This window comes from Lepidochelys kempii, chromosome 12, assembly GCF_965140285.1.
Source record: "Lepidochelys kempii isolate rLepKem1 chromosome 12, rLepKem1.hap1, whole genome shotgun sequence".
NCBI classification, from domain to species: domain Eukaryota; kingdom Metazoa; phylum Chordata; order Testudines; family Cheloniidae; genus Lepidochelys; species Lepidochelys kempii.
The window spans coordinates 19,001,325-19,023,170 of record NC_136391.1 but is presented as its reverse complement, the minus strand read 5'-3'; the positions used below and the strand labels follow the sequence as shown (position 1 = coordinate 19,023,170).

At 39.8% G+C, this 21,846-nt stretch overlaps 1 protein-coding gene across 6 annotated transcripts in view; it reads left to right on the top strand.

The window, feature by feature from the left end:
- PHKB (phosphorylase kinase regulatory subunit beta) overlaps positions 1 to 21,846 on the top strand; it is a 209,795-nt gene that overhangs the window by 125,082 nt on the left and 62,867 nt on the right. For all 6 annotated transcript variants that reach the window (XM_073307739.2, XM_073307737.2, XM_073307738.2 and 3 more), the window contains 5 exons: positions 2,160 to 2,357; positions 7,648 to 7,705; positions 12,224 to 12,301; positions 14,352 to 14,510; positions 17,037 to 17,131. In XM_073307739.2, coding sequence (XP_073163840.1) covers positions 2,160 to 2,357; positions 7,648 to 7,705; positions 12,224 to 12,301; positions 14,352 to 14,510; positions 17,037 to 17,131 — 588 coding nt within the window. The remainder of the gene's footprint in view (positions 1 to 2,159; positions 2,358 to 7,647; positions 7,706 to 12,223; positions 12,302 to 14,351; positions 14,511 to 17,036; positions 17,132 to 21,846) is intronic.

Genomic DNA, 21,846 nt, shown 5'->3' with positions numbered 1-21,846 from the left:
ATGGCCATGAAAAATATATCACGGACCATGAAATCTGCCCCCCCCCCTTGAAATCTGGTCTTTTGTGTGCTTTTACCCTATACTATACAGATTTCACAGGGGAGACCCAACATTTCTCAAATTGGGGGGTCTGACCAAAAAGGGAGTTGTGGGCAGGGGTGGTCACAAAGTTATTTTAGGGGAGGTCACAGTATTGCCACCCTTACTTCTGTATTGCCTTCAGAGCTGGGCAGCTGGAGAGTGGTGGCTGTTGGCCAGGTGCCCAGCTATGAAGGCAATGCCTTTCCAGCAGCAGCGCAGACGTAAGGGTGACAATACCATACAATGCCACCCTTACTTCTGCACTGCTGCTCATTGCTCAGCCTATTGTCTCAATCTCAACTCCCAGGACTCTGGGTTGTCTTCTTCTCTAGGGCTCAGCTGCTCCCTCTCTGTGACTTTTCCAAGGTCTGTTAAAGTCTCTCTGGACAAATTGTCTCTCTGCTGTTCTGGGCAGTGCTCTATTCTACATCCAAGGCTCTGCCACTTCTCCAGTGGCTGGAAGGGGAACCTGGGCCCACTCTCTACTTCAGGTTCCAGCCCAGGGACCCTGTGCTCCACAACTGTGGTCTACTCACTCCCAGACCTGTTTGTTGCTTCCCTGGTCTCTGTCCTACTCCCTCCTTCTATTTTTTGACACCTCTGGGTTTACCACTTGTCTGAGCTTCCTCTGCTCTCCGTGGCTTCGTCCCTTTTTGCTTCTTGCCAAACCCTATTATCTCCAACACACCTCCCTCCTGTCAAGGATTGACTGCAGACTACTTCCCCCTTCTGTACTCAGCTTCTTAGCTTTATAGAAGCCCTGCCTGTTCCTGCCCAGGTGAGCTTCATCCTTAATAAAATGTTATTGATCCCTGGCTCCCCTCCAGGTGAAGCTGATGCAGTAATTTCTTCCTTTCCTCCCACCTTAAAGCAAGTTCATTTTTATTCTAGCTGAAGAAGACAGATTCCATACAAAGCTTTTAAGAAATTCTGGTTAACCGTATTTGCTCCTTAATCTTGCCAGCCTAGGTAATAAAGGTTCATGGTTGGTCTTGAAATTGGATCCCCAAATTACCAGTCTGTTCACTGGGCTAACTTAAAGGGTGCTTCCCCCCCTAAAAATAGAGATCTAGAATATCTTCAGTATATACCCCATGCAGGTTATCAGCTTAATAGTAGGTCAAATTTTGGGCCAAATAACTTATCTGTGTATCCTAGTTTTTAACGCCTATTTCTCAACAAATATTGTAGCTAATTAACTAAATACACAATTTCTTCTCTAACCTTATGCCTTTTTATTGTTGGGATTTTTAAATCTTCTTGTATTATTTTCCATGGTAGTTAAGTACAGAAAAACTGTTTTATCCGGCACGTCACCAACCAGAAAGCTCTATAAACCGGCATCTCTGATCTTCATTGAAATGCCAGTTTATAGTCTGGTTGGTGCAGGGCTGGCAGGGTGTGGGAGGGGTGCGGAGCACGGGCTCTGGGAGGGAGTTCGGGTGTGGGAGGGGACTCAGAGCAGTGGGTTGGGGCGTGGGAGGGGGTGCGGGGTGCCGTATCCAGGGGGTGCTCACCTTGGGCGGCTCCCCACAAGCGGCAACCCAGTCCCAGTTGCTCCTAGGCGGAGGTGCTGCGGGAGGCGCCGCTGCCCCATCCCGCCCTCAGTGCTAGCTCCGCAGCTCCCATTTGCTGGGAACCGCGGCCAATGGGAGCTGCGGGGGTGGCGCCTGCTGGCGGAGGCAGTGCACAGAGCCGCCCTCCATCTAGGAGCAGCCGGGACACTTCGCCACTTGCAGGGAGCTGCCCAAGGTGAGCGACCTACGGATCCGGCACCCCATACCTCCTCCTACACCCCAACCTGCTGCCCTGAGCTCCGTTCTGCACCCAAACTCCCTCCTAGAGCCCTCGCCCGAAACCCCAGCCCTGCACCTCCTCCCGCACTTAAACTTCCTCCCTCTTAGTTAACCAGCATTTTTCATTTACTGGCACCCCCCATTTCCCCAACATGCTTTTACTGTAAATAGTCTTTTTGCTTATATTCTGATTTCATATTTCATTCACTGGGTTAAGTTCTCTTTGATTATGCATGGAATGATTTCTAAGAGATGAAGAGAAATTGATTATTTTTTCTCTAGAACACTGATGCAGCACTTCTACCCTGCATTAGTTATCCTGCATTTGCTGTGGATGATGATGCTTTATACAGTCAAACACTTGATAAGGTTGTTAGAAAACTAAAAGGAAAATATGGGTTCAAACGATTTCTGAGAGATGGTTACAGAACATCACTGGAGGACGAAAATCGGCGTTACTATAAGCCAGCAGAAATTAAGGTAATGGAATATGTTACTGGAACACACAACATGCTTAGGGAGAAATTCTGCTCTTTGACATGAATGGAGATCTGGAGTTTTAAGTATTTGTTTTCAGAACAGAATTTGACATGTTTTTGCTGATGATTGCTGCTACTTGTTATGGTTTTAATACAGAGTTCTGCTTCTGCTCACTGCTGGCTCCTCCAGGTATCCTGTGAGTTTTGTCAAAAGCAGAAATTTTATTGAAAAATAGCTGAGTCCATTGTAATTACATGTATTAAAATGGTGCATTCACTATAGTTACATTTGTGTCAGCTCTTCCTGTATAGTTTTCTCTTTTCAAAGATTTTAACTAGCTTTATAAGAGTGTCTTTCAGGTTGACACTGGTCCATACATAATCTGATTTTGGTGTATGTTTTTTTTTAACCAAATTCTGAAATGTTAGTTTGGCCATCATTTTTATGGGTCCCACTGGTTTTCCAAAAGTAGACCTATTCTTATTGACACAGCTACATTTCGCCTGCTTGTTGCTCTCCGTCTATGGTGGATTCTTCTAGGCAACTATCACCTATCAGTGAGTTAATAGCTTTATCATGTCTATATTTTTTCCAGTGATATCCTTTAGTGCTGGAAAATCAGGCCTGTGTAATAGGACACAAAATTAGACTTCCAGCAAGAGTCTAGAGCAGGGGTAGGCAACCTGTGGCACGTGGGCCAAAGGCAGCACGCAAGCTGATTTTCAGTGGCACTCACTGGTCTGGGAGGGGTCCTGCATTTTAATTTAATTTTAAATGAAGCTTCTTAAACATTTTTAAAACCTTATTTACTTTACGTACAACACTAGTTTAGTTATATATTATAGACTTCCAGAAAGAGACCTTCTAAAAATGTTAAAATGTACCACTGGCACACGAAACCTTAAATTAGAGTGAATAAATGAAGACTCAGCACACCACTTCTGACAGGTTGCCGACCCCTGGTCTAGAGAGACCATATTGCGAAGCCAAAAAATTTAAAAATTTTGTTGTTTTCTCCCTGTAACCCTTTCCTCAATAGAGAGAGAGGTAGGGGTGTGTGTGTGTGTGTGTGTGTGTGTGTGTGTGTGTGTGTGTGTGTGTGTGTGTGTGTGGTGGGGCGGTGGGGGGTAGTCTCTCATTTTATATAATATAGAAGCAACCTAGTTGCACTATACTTAAGGCTGTTAAAGATTATATCATCTCTCTAGAAATAATATAATAAAAATGCTTAAATACATCTGTTTTTTATAAGGAGCTGAAAAAGACAGTTTTAAACTAGTCTTTACTTCAAGATGTCTCTGAAAAACAGAAGCAAAACAATGAGTGGAAATGGTTGTACTGAGACTGAGGGTCTTAACTTTGAATTACAGTCACTCCTCGCTTAACGTTGTAGTTATGTTCCTAAAAAATGCTACTTAAGCGAAACGATGTTAAGCAAATCCAATTTCCCCATAAGAATTAATGAAAATAGGGGGGTTTAGGTTCCAGAGAATTTTTTTTTGCCAGACAAAAGACACACACACACACACACACACACACACACACAGTATAAGTTTTAAACAGTTTAATACAGTACACAGCAATTATGGTTGTGAAGCTTCGTTGAGGTGGTGAAGTCAAAGGGTGGAAGAGGATGGGATATTTCCCAGGGAATGCCTTACTGCTAAATGATGAACTAGCACTAGGCTGAGCCCTCAAGGGTTAACACCTTGTTGTTAATGTAGCCTCACACTCTACAAGGCAGCACAAATGGAGGGAGGGGAGACAGGATGCCAGAGAGAGACTGTCATAAATATAAAGGGAAGGGTAAACCCCTTTGAAATCCCTCCTGGCCAGGGGAAAGCTCCTCTCACCTGTAAAGGGTTAAGAAGCTAAAGGTAACCTCGCTGGCACCTGACCAAAATGACCAATGAGGAGACAAGATACTTTCAAAAGCTGGGAGGAGGGAGAGAAACAAAGGGTCTGGGTCTGTCTGTATGCTGGTTTCTGCCAGGGATAGACCAGGAATGGAGCCTTAGAACTTTTAGTAAGTAATCTAGCTAGGTATGTGTTAGATTATGATTTCTTTAAATGGCTGAGAAAAGAATTGTGCTGAATAGAATAACTATTTCTGTCTGTGTATCTTTTTTGTAACTTAAGGTTTTGCCTAGAGGGGTTCTCTATGTTTTTGAATCTAATTACCCTGTAAGATATCTACCATCCTGATTTTACAGGGGGGATTTCTTTATTTCTATTTACTTCTATTTTTTATTAAAAGTCTTCTTGTAAAACACTGAATGCTTTTTCATTGTTCTCAGATCCAAGGGTTTGGGTCTGTGGTCACCTATGCAAATTGGTGAGGCTTTTTATCCAACATTTCCCAGGAAAGGGGGGGTGCAAGTGTTGGGAGGATTGTTCATTGTTCTTAAGATCCAAGGGTCTGGGTCTGTAGTCACCTAGGCAAATTGGTGAGGCTTTTTACCAAACCTTGTCCAGGAAGTGGGGTGCAAGGTTTTGGGAAGTATTTTGGGGGGAAGGACGCGTCCAAACAGCTCTTCCTCTCAATCTCAAATCTCAAAATGATTTCAGGTTAATCCCACTGCTGCCACCATGTCAAGGTTCCTCCCCCACTCTGAACTCTAGGGTACAGATGTGGGGACCTGCATGAAAAACCTCCTAAGCTTATCTTTACCAGCTTAGGTCAAAACTTCCCCAAGGTACAAAATATTACCCCCGTTGTCCTTGGACTGGCCGCTACCACCACCAAACTAATACTGGTTACTGGGGAAGAGCTGTTTGGACGCGTCCTTCCCCCCAAAATACTTCCCAAAACCTTGCACCCCACTTCCTGGACAAGGTTTGGTAAAAAGCCTCACCAATTTGCCTAGGTGACTACAGACCCAGACCCTTGGATCTTAAGAACAATGAACAATCCTCCCAACACTTGCACCCCCCCTTTCCTGGGAAATGTTGGATAAAAAGCCTCACCAATTTGCATAGGTGACCACAGACCCAAACCCTTGGATCTGAGAACAATGAAAAAGCATTCAGTGTTTTACAAGAAGACTTTTAATAAAAATAGAAGTAAATAGAAATAAAGAAATCCCCCCTGTAAAATCAGGATGGTAGATATCTTACAGGGTAATTAGATTCAAAAACATAGAGAACCCCTCTAGGCAAAACCTTAAGTTACAAAAAAGATACACAGACAGAAATAGTTATTCTATTCAGCACAATTCTTTTCTCAGCCATTTAAAGAAATCATAATCTAACACATACCTAGCTAGATTACTTACTAAAAGTTCTAAGGCTCCATTCCTGGTCTATCCCTGGCAGAAACCAGCATACAGACAGACCCAGACCCTTTGTTTCTCTCCCTCCTCCCAGCTTTTGAAAGTATCTTGTCTCCTCATTGGTCATTTTGGTCAGGTGCCAGTGAGGTTACCTTTAGCTTCTTAACCCTTTACAGGTGAGAGGAGCTTTCCCCTGGCCAGGAGGGATTTCAAAGGGGTTTACCCTTCCCTTTATATTTATGACAGAGACAGAGACACACACCATGTGTGAGAGAAAGAGAGACGTGCATTGCCCCTTTAAGTATGCTGACCCCACTCTAAGTACATTGCCTTTTTAAGTAGATCAGCAAGTTGAGACAGCAGCTGCTGCCAGCAAGCTCCCTCCGTCCTGAGCCCTGTCCGGTCCCCCTTGCTCTGTGGAGATGGCCCAATGGAGTAAAGGAGCAGGGGGCAGGAGTGGGGTGAGGGGGACACCCTGACATTAGCACCCCCACCCTTCTCCCTGCACAGCAAGCAGGAGGCTCCCGGAAGCAGCTCCAAAGAAGAGGGCAGGAGCAGCACACTGCAGTCGGGGGAGGGACAGCTGAACTGCTGGCAATTGATAGCCTGCTGGGCGGCTGCTGCACAGGGAACTTAGAGGAGCGGGGAGCTGATAGGGGGCTACCGGCCCACCCTGGTTCCAAGCCCCCACCAGCTAGCTCCAACGGGCTGCTCTTTCTGCAACCAGTGGACAAAGCAGGCGGCTGCCAAACAACGTTATAAGGGAGCATTGCCCAGCTTTAAATGAGCATGTTCCCTAATTGATCAGCAACGTAACAACGAAACAAGGTTAACTGGGACGACTTTAAGTGAGGAGTTACTGTACATCTGCCCAGGGCAAGGAGGGCATTTGGTCTGGGCCTCAAGCTCAGGGGGGGCCTCAAATTTAGGTATTCGTTAATTTTTTTGCATTTGATCAGTTTCACAACTTGTTTTTATACGCATCCCTATCGGACCATAATGTGACACACTCTCTTAGCTTAGAGCTGCAAATTTAAGCAAATAAGAGATGTGATTTGATAAAAGACATAATTTTTTTATTAACTGATAGATTTTGTCATATTGTAGAGTTTAAAATATTCATAAATATTAATAAAAATGTGTCTATTCTGATGGCACAAGATGAGACCATGTGTCATCATTTTTTATTTTTATAATGGCTAGGGGCCTCAAAACCTGGAATGGCCCAGGCCTCTCTGGACCTCTGAGAGGGCCTGTGGCTCTGCCCTTTGTGGTCTAATGCTGGCCTTACTTAAACTTTTACTTTTAGTATTTAACTAAATTTGTATTTAGTATTTCAGAACATTATATTATTTTTTCTAGATCATATTCTTCTCACGTGAAAATGTGAGCTTCCAAGATTGAGAATGTTTCAGTACTTTTTTTTAGGAGGAAACAAACTGGAAAAACTTCTGAGTTATTAGATTACGCAGAATTGTGCAGTCCATTTGATTGAGATGTGTTGTATCTTTGCATGTGCTGTTCTGAGAGAATGTTAAGTCAGCAGTTTAATCATTGATTTGTCTGATGATAAATGTGCTTACATTTAAATTCAATGAACAGCTGGTTTCACATAACAAATAGGCAGGTTATTTATCACTTAATTTAATTTCACAGTTGGCTACAGTCTGGGTATATTAAAAACAATTTCACTGTGTTTTTGAATATTAATGTCTATCAGTAAAGGTTGTCTGAATTAAGTTTCCATTTTTCCTTCAAATACTTTCAGATGTGTCTTAATTAAATAAAAAATCTTCTGAGAATATAACTTAGACTATGTAAATTTATTACTAGAATATATGCTATAACATGTTAAAAGCACAATAAATCTCCATGAAACAAGAAAAATGATCTGTATTTTAAAATGAAGAACTAATGTACTAAAATAATAATTTGTATTCATTTTTATCCTCTGGTTTAAAAGTGTATTTGAATGCATTTCTTTTAAACTAAAATGTTGAAATTTTTTTTCTTTTTAGCTGTTTGATGGGATTGAGTGTGAATTTCCTCTGTTTTTTATTTTCATGATGATTGATGGTAAGTATGGCTTGACACTAGTGTTTGGTAAAGACATTAGAGGCTGGTCCTTAGAGAGCAGAAATGAAATTATTTTCCTTCCCTGCAAGAGTAAACTGTAATTCAGTGATACAAATGTCTCATTGATAGGTCTGCCTCATGAGTCAAATACAATGAATTATTTCAGATATTAAGGGTGAACCATTTCTTTGAATAAAATCAAAGATACAGATAGCAATCACTTAAGTTAATAATAACGATGCATGGTTCACAGACACAGTACACAATTCTAGAAGTTCAGATCCTGCTTCAATCTTTAACTAAACCTGTGGGAGCGGCTTAGCTTTTCCTTCGCCAGCAATCACCTCCCTTAATCCATGGGCCCTAAAATGCCTACCATTAATCTTCTTCCTTACTCTTGTCATCCATCATTCTTACTCTCTTTAGGTTATCAGGGACTCCACCATTGCAGTACCTGGCTGTGTGTTTACTAGAACTTAGTACCTCCCATTTTCTCTCTCTCAATGGACCTGAGATGCACCAAACTCCAGTGTGTGAAAGAGGTGAAAGTGGGGCTTCTAAAGAGCAGTATACAGGAAAGCTGGATTTTGCAGCAAATCTTTAAAAGAGTGGGTGTGCTGTGGTAAATCAAGCAGAATGCAGGAGAGGATAAATAAGCAACTCAGAGATCTCTTGGTGGCAGGAGAATACTAAAGCTAAATTTCTTTACAAGATGCCTGTAAGTTTCGGAGACATGTCAGAGAGGTTATTGGAATTGTTGAAGGTGTGGAGGAGAACAATGAAGGGAAGGAGGGAAGCAGAAGCTCTTATGGAGGTAGCCAAGGAAGTTTTGGAAAAGAGGGTTGAGTAGAGGGGATTTCAACAGAGTAGATCAGAACCTTCTAAAAAAGGTTTTGCCATCAATTTGTTTCCAAGAAATTCCCTTTATTATCTGAGCAGCAGATCAGATTTTCTATTTTGGGTAGGTAGACTACAGTGTGAGGAGTGGTAAGGATGCCAATACACAAATGAACATTTCCTTTAGGGATAGACATTTGCAGTTTTCACAAGGAAGCCAAATATGCTGCAGAGAAGGCTCTGATAGGTTCCCCTCACATGGAGCTTTAGACAAGCAGAAAATGTTTACTGTTCTACTAACTGTGGATGGGAATGGTTAAGAGAATGTTGTCTCTCTTACTTCTGTAAGCTGAGGGAAAAACTACAAATTTCATAGCTTTAAAAAACAGTTATAGCCTTTCGCTTCTGATACCTTCATCTTCTTGAATAAAATAAATGTGAATTTAGCTGCCTCTGTGCATGTGTGCATTCAGAGTACTAATATCTGCTGCTCTCTTTTTTGTAATATGTTTTGCCATCAAGATTAGGCTTCAAAAACCTCTACTACAAAAGGCAGTTAGGCTGCTTGGTGTCTTTGCCATAATGCCACTCTAAAAATAAGTTCTCTATTTGCATGTGGGAAAATTGCTATTTCCAAATTGCTCATTGGTCTGTAATATTAAACTCATGTAGTGATGAAAACAACTGTGGGTTAATAATGAAAATAGAATGTCCATGGCAGGCCAGAGAAACCTTCATCCAACTGCCACCCAGGAAAATATATAAAGTACCTTGTCCGCTGGTTGTAAAATAAACAAGTGAAGAAAATCAATGATCAAAGGAGGCAATTGGCTGAAAGACATGAAGTAAACAAGTGTTTCAAATTTTTGAATCAAATCTTATTACTTTATATCATGACTTAGTGGTAGAAGCCATAGTGGGATAAAATATTGGTCAGAATAACCATCACCACGAAAGAAAGTATATGTTTCTCAGTATGGGAGAAAAAACATCTCTGAATCTCCAAATCTCCACACCTAAAGTTAATACAAAATTTGAAATATGTAGAGAGAGACTAATAAAACTGGAAAGGGAAAATGAAATTTCAGAAAGAGTGAATTACCCCTACCATGAATGCTTACTCTGTTGGAAGCAGTTTGTCATCACGTAACACCCTACCCCCACCCGCTCTTATCTACAGGGGAAATTATTTCAGCAAAGGTACTCTGAGCTTTGTGGCTTGAGTGGAATAGCGGAATATAGACAGTGGTAACAGAGATTCTTAAAATCAGTCACTGATCATTTAAAAAAATAACCATCATCACAGCAATGAAATTCTTCTGTGCTCTTCTAAAATAAAATGACACATTTCCCAACAAATATACACATCTACAATAATTAATTTTGGCTTAAAGCATTTTGTTCGGTTATACCATGAGGTAACACAGGTTTTCCAATATTTTATTGATATACATGTCAGCTTTTCTGTTGTCTGTCAAATCACAACTTTCTAATGTTTGAAATTGGGAGGAGTGGATGAGATTCTGAAAATTATATATTCTGGAATTAGTTTTGCGTTTTCTTTTAACATTAACAGGAGCTGTCTCTTAAATTTCGCATATGTCACACTTATTATTTGCCCTTTTCCAGATGTTGTTTGGTATAAATGGCTACTGGATTTTCACATGCAGCTTGTGATGATTTTTATTTACTAACATCTGGTAATTGAAATAATTTGCAAATAAATGCTGTCAAAATATTCATTTCTTTGTCATGTCAACACAGTGCTCAAAAGTATGTTGATGAGAGGTCACTGTTCTATAGTCTCAATGTGTTTTTAACATACCCTTTTTCCTTGCACAAACCTTCACCTGCCAAGATTTGCAGTTTTGTTTTCTGTTGCATTTATTTCTCCTTAGCTCTTCTTACATATGCTGTATACGTAGCAATATTCCAAAATATATGGAAATACGTTTGCTAAGATATTTTCTTGCCCTTTAGTATTACAAAATTGGGTGAAAAAGAAAAACCCTCTAAATAGTGTGTTCAGAGAACTTCCCATCAACATTCTGTTATGAAGGTTGAGTTTAGACTTCTTTTCAAAGCCCTGGTTTAATTGGAATAGCCAGTTGGCCACATTGGTATGCTTAAAACAGATTATGAGAAGAAATTTTAGAGTTTAGGGAAATGTAGATTAAGAATTTTATATGTTTAATAAAAATGTGTTTGTTTAATTTTTTTCTGAGCATCATACTATTTTTTTTTCAGTTCGTGTGTTTTTAGTGGTCTATGTTTTCAGGACTCCCAGTGTCACACACAGATGTATTTCTTCCAGACTCAGTACCAGGGTACTTTCCTTGTGGGGCCTTTCTCAGGAGAAAATTATTTAGCAATTTTAATCTTTTGTGGATGAATCATAGAGTGTAGAAGGGGATTGTGCTAGACAAGCCAGTTTCATTATTGGGAAATGTCGTGCCCGTTTTCTGCTATTCTCTGTGATTTTTGGAAACTACAGAAATCCTTCGCGACAAGGGTATGAGGGGAACCTGATGGCAGAACGGAGGAGCAAGTATAAGATGTTATGACAGTTTGAAAATTGACTGTTACTATTCGTCAAAAGAGAATCAGCTTTAGAGCTCCAGAGTAGCGCTGATGTATATTAAAGGAAATTAGCACATCCCAAATTCCCTCCACCTTTCCTAGTTGGTAAACCGTCCCCAAACCCCTTCAAGACACAATTTTACCCCTTCAAGGTCAAGCGTAGTTGATTCCTCCCAACTTTGCTCTTGGTATTAAAGATACTGTGCCTTCATAAAATGTATTAAGGGTTTTTGGATTGGATTTTCAAAGGGGCATTATAGGATTTAGGCATGTGAATTCTTTTGAAATTCAATGGGAGTTGGACACCTAATTTTCAGGTATCTGAAAAGTCCATCCTAAAGACCTAGAGCTTGCCCAGGAAAGACTGGATCGCTCAGAGCATGTACAGTGGGATATAAAGTCTACACTGAGAATACTAGCTCTCTAGCTTTACTATTGGGTGGCTATTAAGAAGCCTATGTGAAATGAGTCTGGTAGCCTCATTTGACTTTTTAAAAATGGACACGTATTGCATCATTTTAAAAAAAAAAATTGCAGCTGGCACTTCCAGCCTCCTCCTTGACAGTCTCAGCAAAGGTCAAAGAATATGGCCATAGAGACTTTACTACCATCTTGCCCTTAGCCCTCCTCTGTGAGGGAAAGGTTTAGCAGAACTGTTACCTTGATAGAAGTCTCCACCCCCCACCATCCCCCATATAGACATCATTATTCTGGTATAAGAGTGGCTTTTTTTAGCTTAAACTTCTTCCCAGCTTGTATAAACTAAATTGAAAAAAGGCACTCATACTGAAATGGGTGACTGCATGTGCGGGTTATACTGATATAACTGTATTGGTTTAAATTCACAACTTAGGTTATACCCAAAAAAGCTTTCCTGCATAGACAAGACCTTAGAGTGCTCCCTCCAGGTCAGGACTGAGACATACTGGCAGGGCAGCATGGGGACACTGCTTTGGCACTGCCTGTGCTGGATCCATTCTGCAGATAACTCATTCGGGTCCAGTCATCAGCGATGTTAGTATAGACCTTTTCATGATTGCTAAATTCAAGTGTAAAAAAAAAAGTTGTTTATTAATTGAAATTTTACTTGGTTATTTGTAGGAATTTTTAGAGGAAATGCGGAACAAGTAAAGGAATATCAGGAGCTTCTGGATCCTTTGCTTCAACAGTCAGCTGAAGGTAGTGTGCGATAGTAGTTTCAAGGAATTGTAGGTTCCTTTGGGTTATCTGAACGTTTTATAAGTATACTTAAGTTTTCTAAATTTTTTTGCAAATACTGTAGCAACAGAAGATCAAAGTAATGTGGAAAGAATATATTGTTATGAGAGTAATGCTTCACAGCACTTAATATAATATATAATATCATAATTTTATTATAATTTATAATATAAAACCTAGGTTTTTTTTCTTCCGTAAAAACATATCTAATTAGAAAAGGAGTTCATTATCTGGGAAAAGAATTGATGATGGTTTAAATGCAAGGTTTACTCAGAAACCTTTTTTTGTTTTGTTTTGTTTCATTATTTACAAAGATTACGATGACTATGCTTGGAAAGTTTGGTTACTAATATTCCCAATGTCAAAATATTCCACTCTGAGACAAATATAAGTAACTGCTTTAATTATTCACTGGTTCTCAGCTTCAACAGCAAGAGTGCTCTAAAAATTATTCAGTATTTGAATATGATACAGATTCTAGTTTGGATTTAGCATGCTGTGAAAATAACAGTATTTTAGAATTATTTGGAATGTTCTGTCTTCTAAATCACTCGAACTACAGTTTTAGTGGAACTGCATACTAGGAAGCTCACAGATGGACTGAATGGGTATTTTTCCACAATGAATAAGGAGACCACGGATTAAATGAAAACAACAAAAATGGTCTGAATAGAGCTCAGGCTTAGACTATTGATAATCCAAGCCTAAAGTTTTGAGTTTCGTAGAATAATGTGTTTTGTTAATAATAATCAGATATTCTACACATCTATGGCATTGTGGATTTTATGGTATTCATTTTTGTCTATGCAAGAATCTTCTAGTCTTTGTATCATTCCTGGATCTTGCAGTTTTAATTAAACTGAGTCAATTGCTCACAAGAATTGAAGAATTGTCATACTGCAGCCGACCACAGTGCAAATCTTGCCACCTCATTAATCATCCTCTTTTCCAGATGATTGATTAATACATTAAGCAACATGATCTTAAAAAATAATCTTGTGTGCTGACTGTTAACCTTTGTCATCACCATTTATTTTTGATCTGAACTTTTCTGACTTTGAGCCATTTTCTAGTCCCTTAGAGTACTTCATATGTCATTCTATTTCTTAATTTCTGTATTAGCCTCTTGAGAGTGATTTTTTTTTTCTTTTGTCCAGAGATATTGTCAGCTGATTTGCCTTCATTGGCTGTTCTGTTGAAATGCTCAAAGAAACCTAGAAAATTAGTGAGGCACAGTCTTTTTGTTTGCAAGGGGCTTGCTGGTTTGTCCAAATCATACTGTAATCATCTAGATGTTTTATAATTCTGTTTTTAAATGGTTGATTCAGCCAGTTTACATGGTAATGAAATAAGGTCTACGAATCAGTAATTCACAGAAACACACTTGGTAATTCCATGGGAACACCACTTTCTATCCTCCTGTGTGCCAGTGTAATAATTGTGCCATTTTGTTTCATGCAATTTCATAGAAGTTAAATTTTACTTAAAGCAAGATTTTGATTAAATATCTAACTTTGCACTGAATACATGCAAAAACTTGGAATTTACACATGATTTATTATAAAGCTATTTTTCCTTGAAAAGAATCTGTTTATCTTTATGATTTTTTTCACAAAATGGGTCTAATTTTGAGTTTGTAAAGAAATGCAAAAAACCTCTTTATTTCCAAGTAATTTTGATTATCTGTGAGTATTTTGCTAATTTCTAGACAGCATACCTTTTTTTGCTATCTATAAATAAATATTCATTCTGCTTTGCCCTGAATAGAATATTAAGAGACGGTACATTTGTTCAGTAAAGAAATCATGTAAAAATGATGTTCAGGCATAAATAAAGTAATGTTTAATATAGCTCTCAGTCTGCACTGCCTTGGAAGGATAACACAATGCTGGCAACCTTTCAGTTCAAACAGATTATCAGTGTATATTTTTTCCATTTTAAATTCACTTCAGTTTTATAAGGGAAATAGTTTTATATATTTACGTAATGTATTTATTTTAAAATTCCACAGGATATCCTGTTGTACCCAGGTATTATTATGTGCCAGCTGACTTTGTTGAATTAGAAAAGAAAAATCCTGGTAGTCAGAAACGATTTCCGAGCAACAGTGGACGTGATGGAAAGCTTTTCTTGTGGGGACAGGCACTGTACATCATTGCAAAACTCCTGGGTAAGAGGAAATGGATAAAACTAGATTCAAATCATGTTTATCACACTGCTAGTAATAAAACATATATTTCTTGTCAACATTTTTTTAAACCAATATACATATCCAGATTTAAGTTTTGAATGGACTCTGGATAGTTATTTTGTATGTGTGTGTATATAGATATGTATGTATGTATGTATATAAAAATCCGTCACTACCTCTCCTTTGATAAATATGTGGAGTTCAGTTCTGGAACAATCTTTCAAGGGGAGTAGTGGGGGCAAAAAACTAACTGGCTTCAAGACTGAGCTTGGTATGTTTATGGAGGGGATGGTATGATGGGACTGCCTACAATGGCAGTGTACCTGTGTGTTTTCCCATGTTCCTTCACGTGTGAAACATCCTGTCAGCTTTTTAAAGTTTCAAGCTTTCCTCTGATTCCACCCCCCCATACACTTCTCTATCCTTCAGCCACTAACCTTTGCTTTCACTCCCCTGCCAGCATTATAACATCATATACTCCACCCTAATACATTAAAATCATATTCTGAACCAATAACTCCTTTAATAAAACTTGAAGATTGCACAATTAAGCACTCAGAACAGGAAATGCCAGATTTACGGTTTATTGTGCCAATGACTGGCCTAACTTCGAAACTCCTTAGAAAGTTAGGTCACCAATTAAAACTCCATAATGACTAAACGAATTAGTTATTTTCATTGAGATTGAGAAAATTGTCATTGCTGGTAAATTACCTGAAATACAAAGTCAAGGATCCGATGAGAGAATAAAGTTTGGGAATAAAGAAAAAAGAGTGGGGGGATATTCATAAGAATAAAGTTCTATCAACTTTCAAACACTTTTCAATATTGCACTGTGCATTAGGAGAGATGGCGCTTTTTCACAAAGTAGACATCTTCATAGAGGGTTGGTCTTGTGGACACATTTCTTCACAACTTGCCAATTATGATCCCATTCTTCTGACCAGGCTCAAAAATGAATGTGACTCCTCCCAGTGAAGCAATAAGCTGGCTAGCCAGGGTGAGACTATATTTGTACCACCACCCCCTTTCTACCTACCAGACCACGTTTGCTGCAAATTAAGTGAATAAAGGAGTTGTGTACTGTTTATTGTTTAGTATATTTAATTGTAATATTAGCAGTCAATCTTGTACTTAATGTTTTAGATGCCACTTCCTACTAAGATTGGTCAAATAGCTGGAAGAAATAGGTATTGAATATATTTGATGAATTCCAATGGTATTAATCTAATAGGTTTGCTAAATAGTATTTGATCGGCTCTGTAGCTGATGAATACTGGTAAAATAAATCAAATGAAATATTTGCCAAGCTGTTTGACCAGCTCTACTTGCTACATCCCCTTGCTTCTGTTTTACTTTCTTTCCCTTCCTGTTGTTACTTTTTCTGTCCTGTAATTAATCATGTTGAATCATTTCCTAAGTTATCATTGGTGTCTTTCCTCTTATCTTCTTATTTAACTTTTTCCCATGTTGCATTCGCTACTACAGGTTGATCACTAACAGTTATATGCAGGTGTTCAGTATGAATCATCACTGGTTGATTGGTCAGATGAGTAACATGATATTGGATGAATGCAAAAATTTTCTGCACAAATACTCTTACCTGAAAACTTATTCCATTTCTTCAACTACTCTACTCATAGTTTTGAATCCCACTGACTTGTTGATTGATTCCCTTCCCTGTGAGCTGATATAAGGTTCAATTCCAAGGAGTGAGAACATAATTTCCACTCACCATTAATACAGTGACCCTGCATCCTCCCCCTCCTTTCCTTTTTATTGACATTCAGGTTGGTGTTTTGTATCAATTGTATACACCTATTTTGCTAAACATTGTTATGTGGTTAGTGCAGGTGTGTGTGTGTGTGTGTGTTTTGCAGGCTTTCCATTGTGCTTAGGGCTATGGGTGACTGTCAGTTTTGGGATCAAAAGCGAATTTTTCTTTCAATGCCAAGCTGTCAGAGTTGAGTGTTTATAGGGGAAATTCACCTTCTCTTGTAGCATCCATGAGTGCCTGATGATTTCCTTGTTACAATAGGTATACCATCACGGCTGAACAAGCTATGTATGGCTGTTGGGCTTTTATACCCACTTCAGTGGACGTTCGCTGTTTTGGTCACAACTTTAATTGTGCCAGAAACCCCATCACAGTCTTGGCACATTATGGCTTGTCGCCTGTCTCAAACATGAGCATAGATCCAGGAACAAATGCAGCTGTAGGATGCTTTGGGGAAATTAACACATGGGAAGAGATGTTGTTATTGAGAAGGGATTTAAGGCAACACTTGGTCAGTTTGTGTGAGAAAAGAGTTTGGGAGTTGATTGCCTGTCTTTAGAGACTGTAGTGGTCCTTTCAAAATAGTACCTGAAGCTGCTATTTCTATGCTATGTGTCTACATTAATGAAAGTAATACTAATGGATTACATAATATTGGTAATAGAATACATGTTACCTTGAAAGTGCTCAGACTCTTTAATAATGTTTCAATTGTGGTTTACTTTCAGTTGATGGATTAGTAAATCCCAAAGACATTGATCCAATAGGGCGTTACATACCTCCACAAGATCAGCGGAATGTCAGCATGAGATACTCAAATCAGGTAAGCATATGCTTAATTTAATCTATTAGATTAAAATATTTTAGTTCAAAACAGCATCAATACTGTGTCAGAATTCAGGTTATTTTCCAAATTAAATGCATGCATTGTGCTTTTTAATTTATTTTTAAATCAATTTCCGGTAAAAATCAATGGATCCTTCTGAATGGTGGATTACTGGTTTTCTTTCAGATTTGTATGTGTGCTCTTTGACAGAAACTGATACTATGTAGTAATATGAAAATGTAAACCTCAGGAAATCTTGCTTCGGGTGAGAAGTACGTTCTATGTGAACTCTTAGGTATAGTAGTATAACAGCTTTAGTAGTGTAGACAGGACCTATGACGATTATGTCACTTGCAGTAGCTGTTTCTGGATACAGGTTATGATATAAGCAAGATGCCCGTGATTTAGGAAGCACATCACACCTAAATTATGTGGCAATCAAAGATGTCCATAGTCTTGCACACTGTAAGAGGTGCATAGGGAGGCAGGGAGAGACCTGCTCTTCTCTCGATCTCCAGATAAATTTTGGCTGTAGGTGTATAAAAGATTTTCTACATTGACTTCCTAAGACTTTTAGGAGTTGGGCTCTCTTCGATCCATACATCCAGTGATGAGCTGCCAAAATCTTAACAACGGGTTCCCTCCTCACCCCACGAGGGGGTCGTTGCCCACCCCCCGCCACTCCTGCCCCATCCAACCCCCCCCATGTTCCTTGATGTCCCCCCCCGACCCCTGCCCCATCCACCCCCCTCCCCTGTCCCTTGACTGCCCCCAGAACCGGGCAAGAGGGTCTTGTGGGTCACCGTAGTGAGTGCCTACCCCACCCCTATCAGCCAGAGGCGCCTGCCAGGGGGCGAGGTGGGGCGTCCCGGTGGTGCTTACCTGGAGTAGCTCCCAGGAAGCATTTGGCAGGTCCCTCTGGCTCCTAGGGGCGGGGGAGCGTAATTAGGGGGGGGGAACGGGAAGCGGCTGATCCCCCCACTGAGAGTGTAGAAAGAAAACTCTTATTGTTTAAATCAATTTAAGTTACACAGAGATGGCTGAGAAACCATATTTTAGTTCTGCAATTTTTTTAAGCTTTCAGAAACATTTTTCATCCAGATTCAGGATGAAAAAACAATAACTCAAAAATTTTCACAGGACTTAAAAACCCACTATTTTTTTTCCTGAAACACTGAAATGTGGTGTTTCCAAAACAAAATATGCTCACCAGAATCCTCAGCTGCCTACCAGCTGGGCTGCAGCTGAGCCAGGAATCCTGGAAGCCCTAGCAGCTGTGGACTGAAATTGACATAATTCCTGTTAGTTTCATGACTGCTCTTCAGTAGCAGGCAGAAGACTGACAAGAATTATGAATTAAGAATCATGTCAATTTCAGTCTGCAGCTCCATGGCAGCTAACCTGGTGGACTATCGGGGAGACTCGAAGCTCTCCGAGTACTGGCTGTCAAGTTCCAAGGCCTCTGGTGTGACCTGGCAGGAAGACAAGCAGATTTCCAGCAGTAATTTGTCAAAAGTAAACTGATTCTGCAAAAAATTTAGATTTTGACAAAGTGGAAAATTCAGATGAAAAATTGTTTTTTCAAAATTTTTCCGACCAACTCTATCTGTGCAGTTTGTATGTAGATGAGCCCTTTATAATGGAGGCAAGAGCCACATGCATGTAAAAAGTGTGAGGCAGGTGATTAAAAGCACATTCTGAACCTTTTACATTCTTGCAGAGAGACATTTCCTTAATCGAGAGTAACTTTTTTTCTTACTGTGCAGTGTTGTAGAAGAAATTGTGGAATGTTTATCAGATATTGATGTAAACTATTCTGTGGGAACAAAAGCTACTGTGTCTTGTGCAAATGAATGTGTATCCTGCTTCCAAAGCATTTCTTTTTTCTTGATTTATCCAAATACTCCTTACAAGCACTCAGTATCTTCCCATTTCTTGTTGCCTAGGCAATCCTGATGCCCGGGTGCTAGCTGATGATCTGTGAATGAGACTTCCATTGTTCACACTGCAGCACTTACGCTATGTTAATGTGAGATAATGGAAACTCAAAAAGAAAAGGAGTACTTGTGGCACCTTAGAGACTGACCAATTTATTTGAGCATGAGCTTTCGTGAGCTACAGCTCACTTTATCGGATGCATACCATGGAAACTGACAGTATGTATGGAATTTGCTTGTGTGTTTTACCCAGCACCTCAGGGTGCTGCCAGAAGAAGTTACATTGCACAGTCAGTTGTGCAGCACTAAAGTTGGATTCAGTTAGTTAGCGTAAGAATTACCTCTTGCTTTACAGCCATTCTCAATATGCATAAATTATCCACTACCTTGATCTTCCCTTGTATCCTCTTTTTTAGTTAAAAGAAAAGGAGTACTTGTGGCACCTTAGAGACTAACCAATTTATTTGAGCATGAGCTTTCGTGAGCTACAGCTCACTTCATCGGATGCATACTGTGGAAACTGCAGAAGACATTATATACACAGAGACCATGAAACAATGCCTCCTCCCACCCCACTCTCCTGCTGGTAATAGCTTATCTAAAGTGATCACTCTCCTTACAATGTGTATGATAATCAAGTTGGGCCATTTCCAGCCCAAATCCAGGTTTTCTCACCCTCCGCTCCCCCCCGCCCCCCCCAAACTCACTCTCCTGCTGGTAATAGCCCATCCAAAGTGATCACTCTCTTTACAATGTGTATGATAATCAAGGTGGGCCATTTCCTGCACAAATCCAGGTTTTCTCACACCCCCCCCCAAAAACACAAACACACACACACTCTTCTGCTGGTAATAGTTCATCCAAAGTGACCACTCTCCCTACAATGTGCATGATAATCAAGGTGGGCCATTTCCAGCACAAATCCAGGGTTTAACAAGAACGTCTGGGGGGGAGGTTGGAAAAAACAAGAGGAAATAGGCTACCTTGCATAATGACTTAGCCACTCCCAGTCTCTATTTAAGCCTAAATTAATAGTATCCAATTTGCAAATGAATTCCAATTCAGCAGTTTCTCGCTGGAGTCTGGATTTGAAGTTTTTTTGTTTTAAGATAGCGACCTTCATGTCTGTAATTGCTTGACCAGAGAGATTGAAGTGTTCTCCAACTGGTTTATGAATGTTATAATTCTTGACATCTGATTTGTGTCCATTTATTCTTTTGCGTAGAGACTGTCCAGTTTGACCAATGTACATGGCAGAGGGGCATTGCTGGCACAAGATGGCATATATCACATTGGTGGATGTGCAGGTGAACGAGCCTCTGATAGTGTGGCTGATGTTATTAGGCCCTGTGATGGTGTCCCCTGAATAGATATGTGGACACAGTTGGCAATGGGCTTTGTTGCAAGGATAGGTTCCTGGGTTAGTGGTTCTGTTGTGTGGTATGTGATTGTTGGATTTGTGCTGGAAATGGCCCACCTTGATTATCATACACATTGTAAAGAGAGTGATCACTTTGGATGGGCTATTACCAGCAGGAGAGTGAGTTGGGAGGCGGGGGGGCAGAGGGTGAGAAAACCTGGATTTGTGCTGGAAATGGCCCAACTTGATTATCATACACATTGTAAGGAGAGTGATCACTTTAGATAAGCTATTACCAGCAGGAGAGTGGGGTGGGAGGAGGTATTGTTTCATGGTCTCTGTGTATATAATGTCTTCTGCAGTTTCCACGGTATGCATCCAATGAAGTGAGCTGTAGCTCACGAAAGCTTATGCTCAAATAAATTGGTTAGTCTCTAAGGTGCCACAAGTACTCCTTTTCTTTTTGCGAATACAGACTAACACGGCTGTTACTCTGAAACCTGTCTTTTTTAGTTGTTCTTTTGTTCATTTCCCTTGTAAACAACTTGGTTCTTGAGACCAATATCTTCTGATGATCATAGATGAACAGTATTGAAAATCTAGAAAGGATTTGCTCTACAAACCAGTGGAACATATTGCATGACTTAGCAGGAAATCTGTGTTAATTTTCCAGATGTGTAGGGAGAAACAGATTCTTCCCTAAGGACTTTGATTATCAGAGATGCAGTATGTGTTTCTTTTTCTCAACTAGAATCCTGTATGATTTTAATTTAATGATGGGACGTACCATAATGAATGATACGAAGAAGGTGAATTAGGCACTCGTATTTTGAGAAATGTGAAATAGAAGAACAAGGAAACATCAATGAAAATGAAAAGCAAAATTTTAAAATTGATAACGGGAATTTCATAATTAGCCTGTGGAACTCAGTGCCACAAGAGAGATTTAGTTCACGAGCCAAGTAAGATTGAAAGATTAGGTAATTGTATAGATAATAAGAGCATCCACAGTTATTTTTGGTAGGATAAAAAAGAATAGAGGATATAAACTGTTATGCATGGAGGCAAAAATGTAACCATTGACTGGGATTGGGAAGAAACTTCCCCATTGACCAAGTTATTCCATTACAGAGTTTCTTGCTCCTCCTCTGAAGCATCTGTTACTGTATGCTGTTAGAGATGAGATACTAAATTAGGTGGTCCATTGTTCTCATCCAATATGGTAATTCTTGTGTTCCCATTCAGTCCTCGGGAATTGCTCATACTAGCAGTACTGTAAATGACATTGTGCCTATTACAGGCAGGCTGGTAGCACCACCTTTTGTTATGGGTGCCACCACCTCCCCAGCACTGTGTCTCTCACAGACTGCGACCCTGAGCAGAGTCAGCCAGCATTAGAAGCGGCTCTGTACTGT